The following is a 20,584-nucleotide window of genomic DNA, read 5'->3' on the forward strand; positions in this document are numbered from 1 at the left end:
GAAGCCCAAAATTTTCAACCTAAAGGAATTGAGTCTTAGATGTCTCAAAGCTGGTCTGCTTTCACAGCCTTGCAAAACTTTGTCAGGGAGGCAGATGAAAAGAAGCACTCCTCACAGCAAGGCAGATTATACTGTGAAAGCAAATGTGCTAGTGAGTACCAGGGAGCTCACAGGAGGGAGGAGAGAGCTGCAGGAAATGTTTCAATCACTGCCTGCACCTTATTACACACATAATAACCCAGTCAAGCACACAAAGCCCTCTGAAATCAACCTTCATGTGATCTGTCATTTTCAAATTCTTCATTTGTCAGACATCCCTCGATCCCTGCTCATAGGCCAGGGAAGCTGAGGCATCCTCTGGAGCACAGATGTGTTATTGTGTTATTGTGTTGTGTTCTGCAGGCACACATGGAGCACCTGCTCTGAGCAGCAGGGAGTGATGCCAGGCTACCAGGGGAGCAGCAGCCTGCTGTGCAAACACAGCATTCTCCTGCATTTTCAGCCTGTGTCCCCCCTCCTCACCATATTATTCCATGGGGTTCCAGCACTACCACAGTCAGTTAAGCTCAAATATTTTCAAGCTAGTTAAGAATTATTTTAGATCTCCAGGTGACACTGGAAGCAATTTGGTGACTTTTCTTTCCCAGTAGCTGGCCAGCAGTTTGCTGTTGAGAGAGATAATGCCTGGCAATGACTCCTCTTTTTAATTTGCTGTGCAGCTTTGAGAAATGGAGCTTTCTGTCCTCCACTGAAGACATTCCCCCCAGGTCCCAGTCTCCCTCTTTCCTCCAGCAGCAGGACCCATCACTTGGAGTTTTGCCCCTTCCCCAGTGCCCTCTACCCCATGGGGTTTTGTCTCTGGCCCCAAAAATGGGCATGCAGAGGATGTGCACATTTCCAACTCTTCTCAGACAATGTTAAATAATGGTGGCTGGGATAATTGTGAATTACTTCAGCAGCATTGTGAATTAACTTCATTGTGAATTAACTTCAGCACTCCATAGTTTGGGTGCAGTTAGCTGGGCAAGGACCACAGGCACCTTGAGGTCCAGATCAGAATATTGAGCAAGTTCATCTGTTCACCTCCACTCCTCCACTCCCCTGTGTGTGTTTGTGTGTGTTTGTGTTTCAGGGCAGAGGCATGTCAATGTGAAACACCCCACAACCCATAGGAGGGAGAAGGGTTGGTCAAATGCATCTCTGGGATGGAGGGGGAAGCCAGGAGAGCACTAACTGATTCACACACAAATCAGCAGGGTCCACTATCACCAGCCAGATTACTGAATTATCCATCCTGAGTCTGGACAGTTTCCAAATTCTGCATTGCAGATTCAGCCTATCTAATTAAATGTGTTTCAGAGGCTTGCCTCACTGCATGCCTTTATTTTGCAAAAAATGTAGGAAAAGAGGCAGCTGCCATGTACACCAGAAATCCTGATTCTGCTGTACTTGGGAAGGCTGGTAATTAGTGAATAGATACCTCTATTAAATAGAATAACCAAGAATATATTCAAGGCAAGGTGTTTGAGATTTGGCTGCAGATGCCATGTAAGATTGCAGTTATTTCTAGTTACCCCTTTCAGGCAGCAGCTCATGTCCCCCAAAGCCAGGCAGGGGCCCCCTAAGGCAGAATGTTCCTGGAAATTGCTTTAGCTCCTTTCTCATACACCCACCCCTGAACAGAAGCAATTATCTGAATATCTTGAGTCAAAAGGCTTTCAGAGCAGGTCACAACTGCTGCACATATTCTGTAGGGGTCTTGCAGCACACAGAAGTGCTCTCACCTGCCTTGGGCTATTCTCAGGAGTGTGTTAGAGTGGCAGACTTCGACAGTCCTTCCCAAGGTCAGGAAGGCTTGGGCAGACCTCTGTCCTGCATTAGCCATCTGAGCCAGCAAGATGTGTAATGGCTTGCTGCTTGCAGAATCTCCAGCAAAGCCCATGGATGTCCCTTGAACATATTCTGTGCCTCCGTCAGCAGCAGCCTGCACAGAACCCCTCTTTTGCACTTCTGCATCACGCTTTACACAGAAATGGGGCTGCTATGATGTATTCTGAAGAGAGAAATATTCCATAGTTGTGGCCTCCCAGGAGAAAAAGCACGTTCTTTAAATATAAAAAGCAGATTTATTACATGAGAAAAAATGCAGGGTGCATTTTGTCACTATGTTTTTATTGCTTTCTGATCCAGAGGGAAAATATTTTATTACAGCAGCAGCTGCCAAGTCAACTGTTGTGTCCCAGCCATCCCCACGGAGGGGGCAGCATGTCACCCAGTTGTGGGCACAGAGTCTGAGGGGAACAAGAGCTTTTCTTAATCACATATCACCAGTTTTAATACAGCTCAGGTTTTCAGAAGTTATTTACAGGCTGGTTTATGGCCTGTTGTGACATTGCTCTGGATTTATTCCAGTTTTTAGTAGGCAGGAGCTCACATGTTTCACTTTTTTATTATTGTCAACTACAAGGTCTGAAAAAGCACTGAAGGTGGACTCACAAATTATCACAGCATGGCCTGTGCCTATAAATGATGGGAAAAGACTTGGCATCCCTTCCTCATTGTCTTGGAAAGAAATCCTGGCCATTCAGTTATTGTATCCTCTCAGATTTCAGGATGTGTTCACCAGGATTTCTGGCACAGCCTCTGTGCTCAGCAATGTAGCAGTAGGTACAGCCATTTACTGGAGCTTTACTGTTGCCTTCTAATTTACAACCTTGTCCTCATGCTCAGCACTGGAAATTCTCTCTCTGACTCTCCCATAGATCAGCCTGAAACAAGTACTTTAAAAATGCCTGTTCTCCTTTCTGTTAGCACAGCCTGGCGCTGTGAGAATAAATCTCTCCCACTCCCAGATGACTACAGAGTGTCAGAGCTCTCCTGGGAGGTCCCCAAGCATCCAGGTTTAGGATTTGTTGCCTTAGTATCCTTGCTGTGTTGTTTCTTAGCACAGGCACTGTACGTGCACCCTCAGCACTGTTTCTGCACCCACATCTGCTGGCAGCAGGTGAGCCTGGCCCAGGGAATGAGGCACTGCCTGATTGGCACTGCCTGATTGGCACTGCCTTTCCTGGTGCTGAGCCTGGCCAGGGAATGAGGCACTGCCTGATTGGCACTGCCTGATTGGCACTGCCTTTCCTGGTGCTGAGCCTGGCCCCTGAGCTGGGGGCATGGAGGGACAGGGACAGCTCTGCCCTGCCAAGCATTCTGCAGCCTCCATAGCTGTGCTGCTGCTGTTCTTGTGTTTCATGGGGCACCAGGGGCAGCAGCAGCAATGATATTGTGGTTTTAAAGGGTCCATAGCTTGTCTGGATGAACTGAGGACAGAAATGCAGGGTGATCAGTGTCACTAATGGCTCTGACTGGGATACTGCTGTGATGCTACAGTAAGCCATTCCCCCAACATCCTGAGGCTTCAGTTTACTAAGCCCAGCATTTATAAGCATGACTTTGTAATTTTTTCCCCACTTATATTGAAAAAAAAAATCCCAGACATTTTTCTTAAACTTAATAATGAATGAAAGCACCAAGACTAAATTGGGTCTCCTCAGTTTCTCTGGAAATCTCCTCTGCTCAAACCAGAAGAATAACTGAGAACTTGTTTTTATCCAACTTCTTTTAGCACCAGAATTTGCTCAGTATATATTGCTCTATAGTGAATATGCCTGTTTATTACCAGATATTTCCTTTCCTCCTTCACTGCTTTCTACAAAAACAGAGTCTAATCCTATCTGCTACTAGAGAAAAAAGTTATCCTTGCCCCTGGAGTACAGGCTTTATTCTGGGGCTGAGATAAGTGGGCCCTGTGTGAGGAGGAGAAAGGTACAGACAACAGCTTTTGGGCAATATTAGTATCAGAAGTGCCAGTATCCAAGTTTGTTTAATTCTCTAGTCTTTTATTTTGGTTTTAAAATCACACAGATCACACAGGGGGATTCTAGATGAAAGGCTCCATTTGGGAAAATAATCAAAGTAGGCATGGTTACGCACTATTCCAGCAGGTACCTGTTTGGAAAAAAACCGGTGTGCAAGTGCATGTACCAAAAGCACATGGAGAGTGTGGGAATTAGGGCAGGAAGGGAAGGAGCTCATGGATGGTTGGACTTTCTGGCTGTAACAGTCACTTCAAGTCCTATTTGCTCATCAATTGACAAAAGGGAGGAGAGCTTATGAAAAAAGTTGAAGTATCCCATCAAGGCACAACAATCAAAGAAGTCCTGTGGTCCATAGTGCTGGGAGCAGCTTCTGGTTTGGGTTGGGAAATAAGCAGTGGGATGGCTGAGCAGAGAGCACAGCACGGCTGCTGACCAGGGAAGAGACTCCTGCCCTTTCTGATTAATTTTAACATTCTGTTCTGAATATTAGAAAGTACATTTGCAACAGATGTTTAATGGGGAGAAACCTCTTTAATCCCTTCCTTCAGGCTAAATAGCTTTACAAAATCCTCCCCGTGGCTTTGAAAACCCAGTAAAAATAACAGCTGAGCTACAGATGATAACTAATCTTGCTATATGTGTTCGATCACAAAATGGATGGCCAGTAATATGTCACATGTAAGGGGTTTTTTGCTGAGATATGTTATGAGTTGTACTTCTAAAATCTCCTAACACAAATTAAGAAATTATATGATTGACTGTGTGCTTGGGTCATCAAACATCAACCACTTTCAACAAGAGTGAGATGAACATAGGGTCTACCAGGATAAATTATATGAGGGATGACAGAAGATTGACTCAATGTGATTTAAGCATCAAAATATTACCCCATAAGAATAGAAATAAATTTACTTCCACATTCAAAACTATATATTCATATTGGGATCTCTTTTGAATGAATCCTTCAATCACTGGAAGCAACAACTTGGAGTTAGACCAACACTGAGGAGTTTGGAAGATCCCAGCTCTGAAAGCTGTTAGAAGACTTGTAAGCAACTAGAGACATAATGAGAGATATTATTAACACTTTTTATTTCTCTTGCCAAAGCGCCTGGGGACCTAGATCAGGAATTTGAACTTCCTTTGAGCATCATGCATAAATTAGAGCAGATTTCTTTAAACGAATATAAAATACTATGTTTAGAAACTGTTACATATTAAGAAATATGGTTGCTTTGTGCCTCCATGTATGTCTGTGCTGCTCAGAACTAATAACTCCTTAAATAGGGACTTTTTAAGCTGGAAAATCAGCAGCAGAACAGGATCTGCCAAGAGCCAGGTACAGATTAAACCACCAGCTTTAGGCTCTGCAGCTTCTGGAGCCACACAGTTACATCAGCATCTAATTGTTTCTAAACTTAGATTATTTTTAAAAAGGAAGTCTGGCTTTTCCTTTTATTTCTTGGAGCTTTGCTGCTCTATGTAGGTCAGTGGCCAGCCTGTTGGAGCAAATAGTCCTTGATCTTGCAGAAGCCAATCTGGGAAGAAAATGAAGGTTCAAGCCTTGGTTGGAGGAATCATGTTAAATGGAGCCAAAACCTGTTGGCACAGCTGTTAATTATAATTTTAATTCCTGGGTTTTTAGAAGGTCAAAACCTTCTTGTGATGTGTCTGCTAACATTGCCTGTCTTTTGCAGAATCCTCATTTATCTCCAGGCCTCAAATTTCTCCATATGCCCAAAATGTTTGCTTTCAAGATTTCCCAGGCTGGACTGGGAAGACAGAGTCTGTTCCTGTGCAGTGCAAGAGGCTGGAAATGATTGCAGAACAGCACAGACATCACTGTTAGTCCTTCTGCTGCTGGTTGTTCATTGCATTTCTTTACCCATGAAATTAATACATCTGGTTTTACTGGGACAACAGTGAAGGGTTTGGATCCTTCCTGCACTGAAAGAGTAACTGCAGGCTTGCTTTAATGCCTTGAGAAGTGATTTCTCCACACCCTTCCCAGTCTCCTGCCATCTCCATCCTTCCCCCACACTCTCTATAAAAGTACCTTTTATTCTTCCTGCATCGTCTTCTGCTGTCTGCTGGAGCTGCTGTGATTCCCAGCCCAGCAGAGGCAGGCAAGCACTGCATGGCACAGGGGAGGGGAGAGTAGAGGTTCCAGCTCTCCTAGTGGAGGGTGGATAATGACAAGGTTGAGGCAGAATCCCTTTGTGGAGAAGAGGGCAAAGGGCATGGGCAATTTGGCTGTTTGAGGGACAAAAACAAAGCTAAAATGATTTTGCTCAGTACTTCAATGCTTCTCAGAAGGTCAGATAAATCTGTGCAAGGTAGGCAGACTCCAGATAATCCAAAACTTGTGGCAGCCATTCCAATGGGGTATTGCAGATTTAGGCACCATCATGAGCAAAGCAGAACACTACAAGAGGTCTGAAAGAAAGGTAGACATGGTCTCTGCTTCTCCCCTCAAGGAGATGCTGCAAAAAACGTATTTCCTTATCATTCACAATTTCAGCTCTAAATACAGTCATAGGAATCTATTTCCTTCATTTTATGCTGCTTCTCCCACTGTCTTTGTCTTTTCTTTCCTCTGTGAGCCCATCTATTGTTTTTACTTGAGGTCCAGAGCTGATGCTTGTTTGCTTTCATTGTCAAGTATTGCTTTCTGTTTCACTACTGTTATCCTTCACTTGTACTTTGAAACAAAGGCACTATGCAAACAGAGAACAAACCATGTCCTATAGCAAAGCATTTAAGGCTCTTTTGTGTGTTATCATGAATTGTCTTCTATCACCCCATATTGCTGACAAACTGTGAAACTTAGTACTCTTTGCTATCCACTGGATTTGGGCACCCAGCACTTTTTTTTTTCAAATCACATTAAGGGCTTTTCCAATGAAAAATCTTAATCCCCACATGTTTATGCCAAGGTCCAAAGTTTGTTGACCAGATATCAGCATTCCTGTAGCCAGGCAGGAGGAGGGTCACCACTTCTGATCCAAGTACAGCTGACTTTTGATGCTGTTTGGAAAGATCATGTGGCTATAAATTGTGACACATTTACCAGGCCTGTGCTTCTGCTTTTCTTTTCACGTTCTTTTCTAGATGTGCTTCAGTATTATGTACATTTTCAGAGATTAAAAAGACTTTAAAAAAATTTTTCTTTTAAATTTATTTTACAACACTATATGAAGCCCAAGTCTTTAAGGAAATAATAATTTTTTCATTTTTAAAAATTTGAAATCTAAGAAAACTTTAAAAAAAACAATATTCAATAATAGGCCCCACAGGATGGTAAAATATACTAATAATTGGTTTATTTTAATTTGAAGATTATTCTTTCCAAGAATAGGTAGATTTAGAAGAAAGGGTGAAGTCATACCAGCATGTACAGAGTACAGCAGCTAGTGATCACCATTAAAACCTTTGGATTATAGATGACCTCCTGGAGTTACAGGTGGGGCAGCTGCTGAGTCTCAGTCCAGGCATGGGGCCACTTTACAGCAGGCCCTGGACATCATCATCCCTCAGGACAGCAGCCTTGCAGAGTCTGTGATTCTACAGCTCTGTGTCTTCTACTGCTCCATATGAGATGGTTCTGCCTGTGCTGATTGTACAGGCAACTTTTCCAAGCCCAGTTAATGTGAGAGCCCAGAGATGCTCTCATCTCTGAGAACTAAAGTATTGATGTGGCTAAAATTATGCTTTGCAATGGTAGAAACCCATGTAAACCTCCTCTTGCTGTCATCCTGTTGGGACTCCGACCTCATATGTGAGGTGGGTGGTGGGGGTGGTTCCTTTCTCCCCTTCCTGTCCAGGGTTGGCAGGGTTCCTTGCTCAGCTTCTGAAGCACGCGGCTATCACTACCTGCATGTAGTGTCAGCAGCTCTGCTCCTGATCCTCAGAGAACTGCTCCAGAGCTTCCCTGGATCTCTCTAAAAAGCCTTTCCCCAGCTTTCCTGATTACCTAAAACATTCCTGTGGAGGAGAGCTTAATCCAAAAGCATAATTGCAGGAGGAGACAGAGCCAAATGGACCCTGGACTTGCTTGGCACTGCACTTTCTGAAATAAAGATTAAACAGCTATTTAGTACTGTTGAACTGTCTCTTGAAGAACCATCATTTCCCAATTAAAGGTATCAGGAAAATAAAATTATTTGTCCTTCTGCTGTCATTAGCACTGAGCTCTGCAGAGGACAGGCTGCCCATGGAGAGATCTGCAGCTCATGCTCCTGTAGACAATATCCTCCAGAAAGAAGGTTAACATTGCTTCACTTTTACTGCTCTAAAACTGAGAGGCCTGCAAAACCCAGCCTAAAGCACAGCTTTGTTGTATCTGAACCCTGCTGCAAACCAGCCCATTAATAAAGTAATTGGGCATAGCCTGAGCAAATTGGACTCACACATTGCTTATATTCAGCCCCTAGTGTGCTCATTCTCTGAGGGCTGAAAGGCTGAGCTGCCATGCAGCAGGGTGGGACTGTGAGCCAAAATAGAGCTGCCTCTGTTGAGAAGAGGACAGCTCATTTGCTTGTCTTTGGGGGACTTTGGGGGACAGAAATGCTTTGGTTTGTAATTTACAGAGTAAACCACACAGTAGCTTTCTGCTGAAAGGCTCCTTCATATTGAAGCTGGAAGAAAATAGGAAGGAAAAGAAGGAAAGCACGAAAAGCAGGGAAAAATAAGGCTATAGGGAAGTGTCCTGTCCTGCAGGTCTGCCTCACCCCACTCTGCTGCCTTTGGCCCTTTGCTGTGTCCCCTGCCTGTTCAGCTCCCAGAGCTGAGGTGATGTGCCTGCAGCCTGTGCAGGGCCAGGCTGTCAGTGAGCACCTGCTGCTGCCTCAGCACGGGGGAGAGCCAGCAGAACCTCCCCATCAAAAGATCCAGTACCTGAATCTGCAGGAGTTGCACTTATCCCTGCCAAAACCAGACTAAAAAGAACCAGACGAAAAGAACCTACCCCTGAAATGATGGCTGGGGGCACTACCAGCCTAAGGAGTATGTGTTTTTCAGCATGCCTGTGAATTTGGTAAGGTGGCACAAGGCTGGGCACCCAGTTACATGTTCAGACCAAACATTCAAGCACCAGTCTCAAGCTGGCTCTGGAAGGTGCTTTCCAGCACTCTAAAACTGCAGCCTGAGCTTTCCCTTTCTCCTAGCCTCAGTCCCAGGCTGAGCCTTAGGCAAGGTACAGATGTTCACCACCAACTAGAGAGCCCTCCAAGACAAGCCTAGCATCATCCCTGCCTTACTTGGGATTTTTAATTACTTTAGAGCCTTTCCAGTTCCCCTACTGCTGCAACTCTGGGTTTTCTCTTTTTCTCATCCATTTCAGTTGGGAAGTCAGTGATAGGAAGGAAGAAGTAGGTTTTCTCATAGAAAATTAAATATTCATTTCAGACAGCCCTCTTAGTACCTGCAGAAAGAACAACAGAGGACACTGGGTCTTTGACCTTTTGCCTGTTCTGCAGATTATACTGTTCAGTGTTTTAAACATATTAACTTGGCACTGACAGATAGGAAATCTCACAGAGATTATGGGGAGACTGAGGTCAGCACAGGTGGGTAAGTTAATTCAGAAACACAGAATTGACTTTTGTGATGTATTGGTGGCTTCCAGAACATCTCCATCTGAAACCACTTGGTCAAAGCATCAGACTTAAATTGCAGAGTAGGGCTTGGAAATGAGGAGAAAGAAAGGAGTTATAATCATTACAACAAGGATTTTGCAGGCTAAAGAAATAAATACTTGAACATTAAAAGGCTTCCAAAACAAACCCACAATCCTGGGTCTTCAAGCCTTCATCAGGTTTGAACCCTTACAAGTAGCATGACTAAAACTGTAGCAGGGACCTGCAGGCTTCTTCAGTCTCTGTGTTCACTACTTTCCTCCTGGAAAGGAAGTTCCTGGCTCTCACAGCAGATCTCTGCTCAGCTTTCTTATCCATTTCTTTCCAGGAATCTTTTGTTCTTTCTGAAGGCAACAGTAAATAGTTACCTAATACTACAGAGACCTGCTTCTTCTTGTCATGAAACAAAAGAAAATACTATTGGCAATTGCATTTTAATAGAAAGTTATAAAATCAGGAGGAAAAGATTTATTTGGATACAATGGAAAGATTTAAAAGACAAACTCAAATCCATTTATAAATATAACCCAGTATAAAATATTCTAGTCCTGCAGTATAATATAGTGTATGCATCTATTGATCAACTGCCGGAGAGCAGCAGAGCTGTATCCTTAAAAAAATGGAATTTTCTTTCCTTTCAGATAATGAACAGCTTCCAGAATGGAGCTGTGACCCAGAGGTTTAGAGGCTGGTACAGGATTAAGAAAAAATTGTTGACTAGGAAGGAAAAAGAAAGGAATTTTTCTGGGGAAGAAAATGGCCTTTAAAAGCTGTACAAAAGCATAGTCAATTAGCTGCTGGAATGACTAATTTCTGGGTGGGTGGATCTGAGCAGACTGCAGAAACCTGTGTTAAGCCCCAAGGCTCTGCTCCCAGCACGTGGGAGAAGTGCCTCAGCAAGGGACCCAAAAGCATGAGCACATCTGCTGGGGAGCTTTGTGACACAGGCACGGGGCATGGACCAGAGGAGGCCAGACAAGCTCTGAACCTCCCCTGGGCTGCATTCATGAACCTTTTCAGCAAAATAGAGCCCTCAATCCTTCCCTCCAGGTACCTGAGCAGGAGTCAGCTTTTAATTTTTACTTAAAAGCTTCTCTGAGCACTGCTGAGTGGTTAAGGCGAGGGAGATGTGCCAGCAGGACTTTCACTCTGCTGGTGGTGAACATCACCTGCTGCCTCACAGGGCAGGAGGAGGAGGCTCTCCCTCAGGGAAGAGCATGAGGGTAAGAAGGAGGAGAAGGAGAAGGAAAAGGAGGAGGAGAAAATGATGGAGGAGGTGCTCCCTCTTGTTCTCTGCTGTCACCTTTTCAGCCTGTTTTAGAGAACGTTGTCCAAGAGAGAGGACCAGAGCAATGATCATACTTCTACTGTTCAGTGGTTTGGGAACTCACCTGGCAAGAAACATCTTTTCAACTATGCCAGCTGTGTGTTTTGTATTAAATAGTCTGTATTAAATGACTAAGATACAGAATGTGTCCTTACCATGTCTCTGGGACACAGATACCTGCAGGACTGGCCATACACTCCATCTACCAGGCCAGAGAGATGTGCTGCTTCTCATGCACCCTTTTCCAGGGTGCTTCTCATGCCCTTTTCCAGGCCTCCTCAGCCCCAGGAGCACCTGCCACGATGGAGGGAGTCACTGTCAGGTGCCCTGGGTTCCTGCTGTTTGGTGCACGCAGATGGTGTGGGTGGGTTTCACTCAGGGGAAGGTTTGAACACAATTTCCCAGCTCTTACAGGAGCATTTCACAGTGAGGCTGTTACATAAAAGACAGGTAACATCTCCTCCTCCTCCCCTGCCCGCCTTCTGTAAGGAACCCAGCAGCTAAAATGTGTTTTGTCAAAAACTGGATCTTGGCACTCCAGGTCAAGTGTTGAAAGTGCACAAGTTTAGGATGCTCAGAGGGTTTGGGGAAAGAAATCTTCCTGTGTTCAGCCCCAAACTGGGGTTACTGGGGACATAAACAGTGTACTTGACTTGATGAATTATTTTTTTCCAATTTTTTTCCTTGAACTTTAAGGTAAAATAATGAGAAATATTCCCAGCTAAAACTGCAGCATAAGTGGCCATGAGTGACTTAAGGGTTAGGTAACATTATGCTTGTTTTCTCCTGTATGCACACTCAGAAATCAGATTTCAATATGCCATTTTAAAAATTGAAGACTGTTGACAGTAGCCCACTAGATTTCAAAATGGCAACTGCAGATACTAGAGTATTTTAATCCATAGAACTGATCTGATGTTAATATAAATTTATATTTTTTCTGTATTGCAAAAATACCTATTGGCTGATTTGCTGCTTAGCTGTCTTTCTCACCTCTGCCTTTAAGACTTGCTTAATTTGTAACTCATCACAAATTATGATTTCCCATATTGTCATTTGCTGGTAACATATATTTTTTTCCTTTCAGATAGCTAGGTCAAATGTGCACAAGCCACAACTGCTAGCTTATATATTCCAAGCTCTCTTTTATGTTCTTTTCTTTTCCCCTACCTGCCTATATAGTTTCTTAAATTATCTCATCATACATAAGATATTGAAGCCTAAAAATTGAAATTAAATGGCAGGTTTAAAACAGGTCTACCATCTCTGTAGCTTGAACTTTGAGTTACAAAATTTTACTGAGGGAAGGAAATACACAATATATTCTGGATAAACTGTATGTTCATAGTGAAAATTAATAATACTGAGAAAGAAAATTAATGGATTGAAAGATACTAAAGTGACTCTGTTCAGATGTTTTTAGGTTAAATAATATATTCTGAAAAGTCACTTTTGTTCTATGCTAAGGTGGGAGCTATATGTTAATTTCTTTTATTCCTGGATCATTTTCTCTCTGAGGTGTCATCAAGTTGAGTTTTCAGTACTACATTGAAATGAATATTCATCACAGAGTTACAGCTTTTGAAAAATCTGTAGGGAAAAGGAAGAAGAAGCTCTGAACCCCTTTTCTTCCCCTGTTCATGCAGCTCTGAACAGGCACAGCTCCCCTGGGTTAGCAAAGCAGCACAGGGCATCCGTGTGCTTCTGGGCAGGGGCTTTGAGCTCTGCAGGTGTCCCCTCATGTGGGACCAAGAGGTCAGAACAAATGTCAGAGTTTTGAGGGCTGGAGCTGCAGAAACAATGAGAACAGTGAGGGGCAGCCCTGGCACTCCCTCAAGGACACAAAGGTACCTGAGCTCACCATGGTCAGTCAGAGCCCCTGTGGGGAGGTTACAAAGCAGCTTTGGGCTGCTGGACCAGCACTGCTGTGAGCAGCCCTCCAGCACTGAAAAACCTACAGGTTTTCAGAAAAATGGACAAAATGGCATTAATGGGCGAGTGAAATGATGTGGTTATTGGACTGGGGGCCAGGAGTTTATGAAACAAGAGTGAAATGTAGGGTATGTCACAGCTCTCACTGCTCAATAATGTAATTTTAGAGATCAGATTGATAAAATGAAGTAACAAGGTGAATCCCTTGCCTCACAAGACTGGTAGAGCTTTTCACCAACATTCTCTTTAGGAGCTATGTTTTAAAAGCAATTTCAATGCTGTGGAGAACAATGTTGCCATAAATTGCACAGGGGGTTTGCAATTTACAGCTAAGGGGAAACACTTTCACAAGGGTGAGATTGGGAAGGTGCAGCTGAACCCTTCCAAAAGCTCAGGAGATGGAACTTCTACCTGGTCCTCAGCTCCTGCTGTTTCCACTGCAATCACTAGAATGCCCTGGATGGGACATAAGGTGTTTGTCCAGACATAAAATTGCCATTTTATTGCCATGTTATGAACACTTCTGATTTTTTTTTTCTAATCTTAGCACAGATTCTTTCCATTTTATAATAATGCATGGACTTCTGGGCTCAATGAACAATAAAAAGGGTGCATTTAGTGCCACATAGTGGTAAAAAACAAAAAAATTCAGTGAGGCTGGATATTCTGAAGCAATGCAGAACATTAGGTGTTAATGCTAAACTTGTTAAAGTAAAAATACATTTAAAAAAATTAGGATATACTGATCAATTTGTGATCTGTATCACCAAGATTTCTTTGTCTGAGGATGGTTTGTACCACTAGCTAGATAAATGTGCAATATAGGAATTTTTTGACCCTGTTTTTAGAATTAGCTTGCTTTTCAACAGCAAAGAAGAGTATTTTGCTCATTTATTGCCTTGACAAAATGGTGAAAGGTGTGATAGTGGGATTGGCCCTTGCAAGTGGCACAGCAGCCACAGGGCAGAGCCATGCTGGATTAGAGCTGTAAAGGTATCTCAAAAATGGCAGTAATATGGAGCAGTCTCTGAAGAAAAAGCTAATTTGGGATCTCCAGATTGGGAAGACTTTTGCACATTTTGGTGATGAGTAGTTTTCTTACTCAGGTACTGCAGAAAAATATTGCTGTTGTCAATGAGACAGGTAATGGTACTTCTGCAAGTGTAATGGATGTGTTGCAATTCATCTCCAGCCATCCAGCACCAGAGCAAGCTAGATGAAACAAAACCTGTAATGGTTAAAACAGGCTGAAATGAACTAGGCTGAAATAATCTAATAAAACCAAAATTTCCCATCAAGCTCCCCCAAAGATGAATACACCTAAACAAGGTATATTTGTATAGGGTTGGATCAAACCTGTGGTATAACTTCAGATTCAGGAAACACAGTGAAACTGAGCTGCTATTCCTGCTTTTGCTGTGCTGCACGATCTTTCAGGGGCTCCAGAGGGACTTGTGGCACCTCTACCTACACAGCACATTTGCACACACAGTAGGACAGGGAAATATTTGGCTGCTGGCATAGCATAGGAATGGCACTGAACAATATTGTTCTGTAGATAAAAGAACTAAATTTAATGTTTTTGCAGTTTGTATTGGGATGCTCACTGGCAAAGTGCTTCAAAATATAGATTTGATTCTGTGTACAGTCTTGCTTCAGTTGCAGAGTTCAGCTGATGTCTGTTGCCTCTCCTCTGAAAGCAAATTCTGCCACTTCCCCACACAGACACTTTTCAGCTAAGGAAGCAAGGATTGCTGCCATTTTTGCTTCAGGCAAAAGTACTATGGCACACTATTTGGGAGGATATTTAAAATTATTTTAAAGTAATATCAATATATTGGTACAAAAGCCTTATGGTGTCAGAGAAAATAAATCTATGTGATCTGGGTGAGGTGGCTCACTAGCACACAAAACTGCACAGAATCCTCCATGCTGAAAAAAACCCAGAAAAGGTATTTTGGGTGGTTTTGTTGTTTTAACCAAGAAAGAACCTACAAGGCAGCCCTGCAACAATCACACAGCTGAGAGTACCAAACAGGCTCAAAGACAGTGCCAGTGAACCTGTCCTGTACAGCTGTGCTGGCACATGTGTGGATTTGGGATGCCTCCCAGAGATGCGGGTGTAGCAAACAGCCTCCAGCTGATGCATGGCTCCAGCAGCCCTTCTTCTTGTCCAGCTTCTGCATTGGTATGAGCATTGAACCTTTTGGCTAAGAAAAGAATTTTAAAACCAGAGAAAGGGAGAAACTACTCAGTGTGACTTAGTGGGAGTCATTAAACCCAGGCTGTTCCACAAATGAGAAGAAATTAGCATTCAGGATAGGGAATAAGCTCAGTAGGGTTTATTTTTACAGTCCAACATGCTTGCAAACTTCACAGCAGTACATGGAAGGAGTGAAGGGATCCATATCACTGGCATATGGAGCACATGCAAAGACAGCTTTTGTGAGTAGTTTGACAGCTATTTGGCTGCATTCTGCTCAAAATATTTGTGACAGCAGCCAGTCAGAGCTGCCACAAAGATGACAAATTCTTTGAAGTCCACTTGGGAATCTCCATTTTCATCCAGGTTCTTGAAGACTTTATCAATAGCATTCCTGTCCTTCCCAGTCTGCAAAAGAAAAAGAGCAGGTTGAGGTGAGAGGGTGCACAAACCCAGTGCAGCAACTTCTCCAGACAAGGTCCTTGGTTGGGCTCTGGGCACTTGGAAAGGTGCCACGTGCTCCCACTGTCTGCACAGCAACGGGGAGTGCTAAAACCATGTGCCTCTGGGTTTATTACACCTGAGAGCTGCAGTCTGGCACTGTCCCAGAGAGGCATGGTTGCTACATTTAAAACAACATTTATCACCATTAAAACTATGTAGCACAAAGCCCTGAGGACAACACCCAGATGAATTAAATGCTATGAGCTCCCCATCCATTCCCCTGGCTCAGCTGGAGCACTGGCAGTTCGCAGTTTTGCAAAAAGATGCTTTCCTGGGGCAAATGTAAAATTTAAGCTTCATTGAATACTTCCACCCCAGAAAATATGCAAACAGCCTCGAAAGTGCTTTGAGTGCTGCTACTGGCCTTATGGCCCAGCAGAAGCCGCTCACAGGAGGTGAGGTAACTCAAGCTCAGAATCCCACAGGTGCCTCGTGAAGCCTGTGGGATTCTGAGCTTGAGTTACCACAGCAAATCTTTTTCTAAGTTGCCATTATCCTTCTAAGTTGCCATTGTTCTGATGGAATGACTGAACATCATCAGTCACAGCCAGCAGGGCTTCATGAGAGGAAAGCCCTGCTTAGCAAACCTGATTCCCTTTTATGATAAAGTAACCCCCTTAGTTGATCAAGGGAAGCCAGTTGATGTCTTCTTTTTGGATTTCAGTAAAGCTTTCAATACTGCCTCTCACATGATCCTTTTGGACAAAATGTCCAGCACAAGCTGGACATCATGGGATGGCTGAGCAACTGGCTCATGGGTGGGGCATGATGGGGGGACATCAGACTGGGGACCCGTCACTGCTGGGGTTCCACAGGGCTCCATCCTTGTCCCCGTGCTCTTCAACATCTTCATAAATGGGTTGGGGAAGGGATACTGAGCAAGTCTGCAGATGATACAGAACTGGGAAGAGCTGCTGACTCCCTCAAAGGCAGAGAGGCCCTGTGGGGACACCTCAACAAATGAGAGGGCTGGGCAATCACCAACCATATGAAGGGAACAAGAAAAGTTCTGAATTCTGTACCTGGGACAGGACAACCCTGGATGTATGGACACACTGGAGAATGATATGCTGGAGAGCAGTGCCAGGAAAGGACCTGGGGTTCCTGGTCAGTGGCAAGTTGAGTGTGAATCAGCCAGGAGGGCCAGCCCTGTCCTGGGGACATCAGGCACAGCATTGTCAGTCAGGCCAGGGAGGGATTGTCCTGCTCTGCTCTGCTCTGCACTGGGGAGGCCTCACCTTGAGTGCTGAGGACAATTTTGGGCACCACAATACAAGAAACAACAATGAATGTTAGACAGTGTCCAAAGGAGGGCAGTGGAGATGGTGAAGGGCCTTGAGGGGAAGCTGTGTGAGGAGTGGCTGAGGGCAGCCTGGGGAAGGGGAGACTGAGGGGAGGCCTCACTGCAGGTACAGCTTCCTCATGAGGGGAAGAGGAAGGGCAGACATTGATCTCTGCTCTGTGGTGACAGTGACAGGACCCCGGGGAATGGCCTGAAGTTGTATCAAGGGAGGTTTAGGTTGGGTATCAGAAAAAGGTTCATCATTCAGAGGGTTGGGTCCTGGAACAGCTCCCGAGGGAAGGGGTCACAGCACAAACCTGACAGAGCTCAGGAAGAGTTTGCACAATGCTCTCAGGCACATGGTGTGACACCTGGGGTGTCCTGTGAGGGGCAGAGCTTTAACTCAATGATCTTTGTGGGCAGCACATTCTGTGCTTCTGTGACTCTGGGAACCACTGCATCTCAAGGCTGACGTTAAGAAATGCATAATCAAATTTACAAATGTTTGTATGTTTTTTTGTTTTGTTATGTTTTGTTTTTGTTTTGTTTGTTTTTGGGTTTTGGTTTGTTTGGGGTTTTTTTTGTGTTTTTTTTTTTTTTTTTTTTTTTTTCATTTTGCCAAAATATATTAGAAAGTAAAGAAGTTTACAGGAGGGCTTTTCGGCGCCCGTAATCTACAGGGATTTTCGAAGCTGCAATTGCAACGTTAAGCAGGAGATGGCAGCACAGACCTGTTAAATCTAGGAAACAATCGCGGGGCCTTCGCAGACGATTAAAAAATCCCTGACAATACTAGAAGGAAATTATATCAACTTCTGAAAAATTTCCACCAATTTAAAACTATTACTATCTAAATTTAAATCTGAAGGCATTTTTTGATCATGTTCTAATTAACAAAATTTTTCATCCTGTAATTTAATCTTTCATTTTAAGTGTAGACCTTTTAAAATCACTAGAAATTGAACAATTTCCTCAGATTTGACAGATGAATGCATCTGGAAGGTTTAATTAATTTTCTATTCGTAAATGACATTATTTTAATCTTATAAATTAATATTTCAAATCATTTAGTGAACCATATGAACAAGTTGTAGCATCTGAATTACTTCTGAGATGGAAAAGTGGAAATTGTTTTTTGGAAATTCTTTATAACTGAGTCCAGTCCTTCAGTCCTGTGCTATTTATGCCTGATTGATTCAAGACCTTTCCAGGAAGCTGTGATCTGTGCCAGCTATAATCAAGTCTAAGGCCAAAAGTAAACGCAAGAAATTAGAAAACACTGTTCCCTAGATTTTTTAGAAAATGAAAAAATACATATATCAATGGCAGGAAAATGCAGGTAGAACTTTTTTTCTGAAGTCAGATTTATATTCTGAGGTTTTTGTCTTGCAGTTATCAGTTTGGCAAGACAGGAGCAAGGAATATTATTGGTTTAAATTCGTTTAAAATACTGGCATAAAAATATGAGGGCTTTGGGTTGTTTTCAGTTTTTTTGTTTTTGTTTTTCCTAGAAGAGGTAAAGCAGGAAAGAGAGATGGACTATAAGATGACAATTAGCTAATTATTTTCCTGGAAAATTCCAGTTTTTCCACCAGTTGCAGGAAATAGCTAGAGCCAGTAAGAGCAGTTGTGGGGAACTTTTGCCATTTAGAACAGTAACAAAACAGTACTCTAAATATTACTCCAATGTGGAAAGAACAATGTATTTAAAAGTGTTTTCTGGTTTTTTAGTGAAGGGAAAAAATTTTAAAAAACAATTGAAATTGTCTCCTTGGCAGCTAAAGCTTTTACTAGAACATATTAAATGCACTGAAATGCAATTTATGATTACATACAAATCTTTGTTGTACAATCCAGGTCTTTCTTTTGCTATTAAAGACAAATGCAAACAGTTTGCTCTGAGTTCATCTGTTGTTCTGGTTTATGCATCATTTTGATGAGCATACTGAGTATGCAGTATAAATACCTAGAGAAGGTAAATGTATAAATATTTAGAGAGATTCCCCATCTACAATCAAGATCCTCAATTGCTGACAGCACAACCACCTTCATAGAAGTTGTGATATAAAGTGAGATGATGAATCCAGGGATAAACAGAAGTAAATGAATTCTGAAGTTGAAACCAAATCTATTTCAAATCCATTCTCCTGATATTTCAAGTGATGAATTTAGCAAACAGAGAATTGCCTTGCATATTAAACCAGTTTTACCGATTTGTGCAAAACCTTTTTTAAATTTCATATTTTCCTACAAACCATTGCATATTCTTGTATATAATGTTCTTTAAAATGTACTAAAAACAGTTTCTGCAGGCTGCTCTTGCACCTGCTACACAGAAACGGTGCCGCGCTCTTCTCTTACCGCGAGGAAATTTGGGAGCTCCTTTTCCAGCAGAGTCTTTAGTTCTGCTTTGCTGAGGGTTTGCCGGTTGCCATCAGACCTTGCATACTGGTCAAAGACAGCAATGATCATTCCCATTGCAGTTTCCAGCTGAGACATGTTGCTTCTGGAGCCTGGCTTTCTCCTGAGCAGGCACAGCCCCAGGGCTCTCTTGGAGGATGGAGCCTGCTCTGCTTCTGGGCTTCTTTATGCATCTGTCCCCTCCAATCAGTGGCTGCACACCCAGGGGACAGCCATCCATTAGCAAACACCCCTATCTGGAGTACACACCTCCATGCCAACACCTTTGCAAAACTCAAGGTTTATTGTCCTGGTGTGACTGGTACAACCAGTTGCTCACCAGTAGAAACCAGCCTCTCCTTCAAGGTACACAGCGTGACTAACACACAAAAATCAGATTTTGTTATTGGCTGTTTGCTCAAGATTTGTTCTTTCAGATATCCCTTGGGAGCAGAGGGTTGGCAGCCCAATTTTGGTGCAGTATCAGCTTCCTCTTCAGGAGGAAATTGAGCATCTCACCTGTACCTCACCACCACAGTTAGGGATTGTGAAGGGCTGCAGGCTTGGACTGCCTTCCTGCCACACTCAGGACCTTGTTACAAACTACATCAATCACTAGCACACACTTGGGGTGGGATTCTCTGGATGAAAAGTAGAGATCTGCCATGCAGACAGCTTCCACAGTCCTCCTGGGCTTGTGCTCAGGCCATAGCAGATATCTCAAACAGGTCTTATGGACCAGCATCTCTCCACAGGCAGCAAAAGGAGCCCTGCATCTGCCCAGGGCCAGCAAAGGGAGCCTTGCAGAGCTGCTCCACAAAACACTTGCTCAGGCAGAGATATCTGAAGCAATAAATCTGATACTTGAGCAAACAGCCAGTATCAAAATCCATCTTCATCTGCAGTAAAATAAATTGCTATTTACTTTATGCAGCACAATTTTTGCAATAAAGTGACTTTTACCAAAAACAAAAAGTCACTTTCAAGTCCTGTGTCCCTCTGTGGCCTTTGATGGACTTTGCTTGCCTGTAAACTGAGGTCCTCCATCATTAAACACCAAACTGGCTGGGCTCACAGCCACCCAGAGCAGAGCTGCTTGAGGGTCTGTGCTGGGAGCTGGGAGGCTCCTGGACAGGGGAGTACAGCTGGTGGAAGTTCATCAGCTCCAGCCATGCTGAGTTCTGCTTTCTGGCCAAGCACAGGGTAACTTGGTCTCTGTGAACTCCCAGTGCCTACACCAGACCTGGAGGAGCTCATTTGAGGTGAGTGACAGGTGGAGTTTACAGAATGGACACACTCTGAGCAAATTATTTGGGGGAACCCATCAAAACTAGGCCATTCACTCTTCATTCACTATTCATTGTGCATGAATAATGTTGATGGACCTCGGGGTGGAGTGTTCTCTGTAGAAGACCCTGATTGTGGATT

At 43.4% G+C, this 20,584-nt stretch overlaps 1 protein-coding gene across 1 annotated transcript; it reads right to left on the reverse strand.

Annotated features, from left to right (window-relative positions):
- Window positions 1-15,087: 15,087 nt before the first annotated feature.
- S100P (S100 calcium binding protein P) lies at window positions 15,088-19,301 on the reverse strand. The gene is made up of 2 exons (XM_058804203.1): window positions 19,118-19,301; window positions 15,088-15,378 (listed from the first exon to the last, which is right to left on the reverse strand). The coding sequence occupies exons 1-2, from the start codon at window positions 19,253-19,255 to the stop codon at window positions 15,229-15,231; spliced, it is 288 nt and encodes a 95-aa protein (XP_058660186.1). The 5' UTR covers window positions 19,256-19,301; the 3' UTR covers window positions 15,088-15,228.
- Between the last annotated feature and the right edge of the window lie 1,283 nt (window positions 19,302-20,584).

Source organism: Ammospiza caudacuta, chromosome 4, assembly GCF_027887145.1.
Source record: "Ammospiza caudacuta isolate bAmmCau1 chromosome 4, bAmmCau1.pri, whole genome shotgun sequence".
NCBI lineage: Eukaryota > Metazoa > Chordata > Aves > Passeriformes > Passerellidae > Ammospiza > Ammospiza caudacuta.